Source organism: Acanthisitta chloris, unplaced genomic scaffold, assembly GCF_000695815.1.
Source record: "Acanthisitta chloris isolate BGI_N310 unplaced genomic scaffold, ASM69581v1 scaffold29635, whole genome shotgun sequence".
In the NCBI taxonomy this organism is placed as follows: domain Eukaryota; kingdom Metazoa; phylum Chordata; class Aves; order Passeriformes; family Acanthisittidae; genus Acanthisitta; species Acanthisitta chloris.
The window spans coordinates 30,983-31,238 of record NW_008674726.1 but is presented as its reverse complement, the minus strand read 5'-3'; the positions used below and the strand labels follow the sequence as shown (position 1 = coordinate 31,238).

The window sequence follows — 256 nt, the reverse complement described above, 5'->3', positions numbered from 1 at the left end:
CTGGGGCACAGTGGGAGCTGGGACTATGCTGGTCCCTGTGGACTCAGAGCATCCTACCCCACACCTCGCTGAGGAAGGTGTTCAGCCATGCCCTGAAGGTCCCTGCTTCAGGCTCCCAGCGCTGCAGGACAGCACTGGGGGGTGACAGGGAGCTGGGAGGGTGACAGGCTGACCCACTAACCCCTGCCCTCCCGCAGTGAGGAGCCAGTGGAGCCGCAGGCGGAGGCCAAATTCCGGATGGATCCTGTGCCGCCGC

General features: G+C 65.6%; 1 protein-coding gene across 1 annotated transcript in view; it reads left to right on the top strand.

Annotated features, from left to right (window-relative positions):
• TGM2 (transglutaminase 2) overlaps positions 1-256 on the top strand; it is a gene marked incomplete at its 5' end in the record, with an annotated part of 10,075 nt that overhangs the window by 9,590 nt on the left and 229 nt on the right. The window contains one exon of the mRNA XM_009075461.1: positions 198-225. Coding sequence (XP_009073709.1) covers positions 198-225 — 28 coding nt within the window. The remainder of the gene's footprint in view (positions 1-197; positions 226-256) is intronic.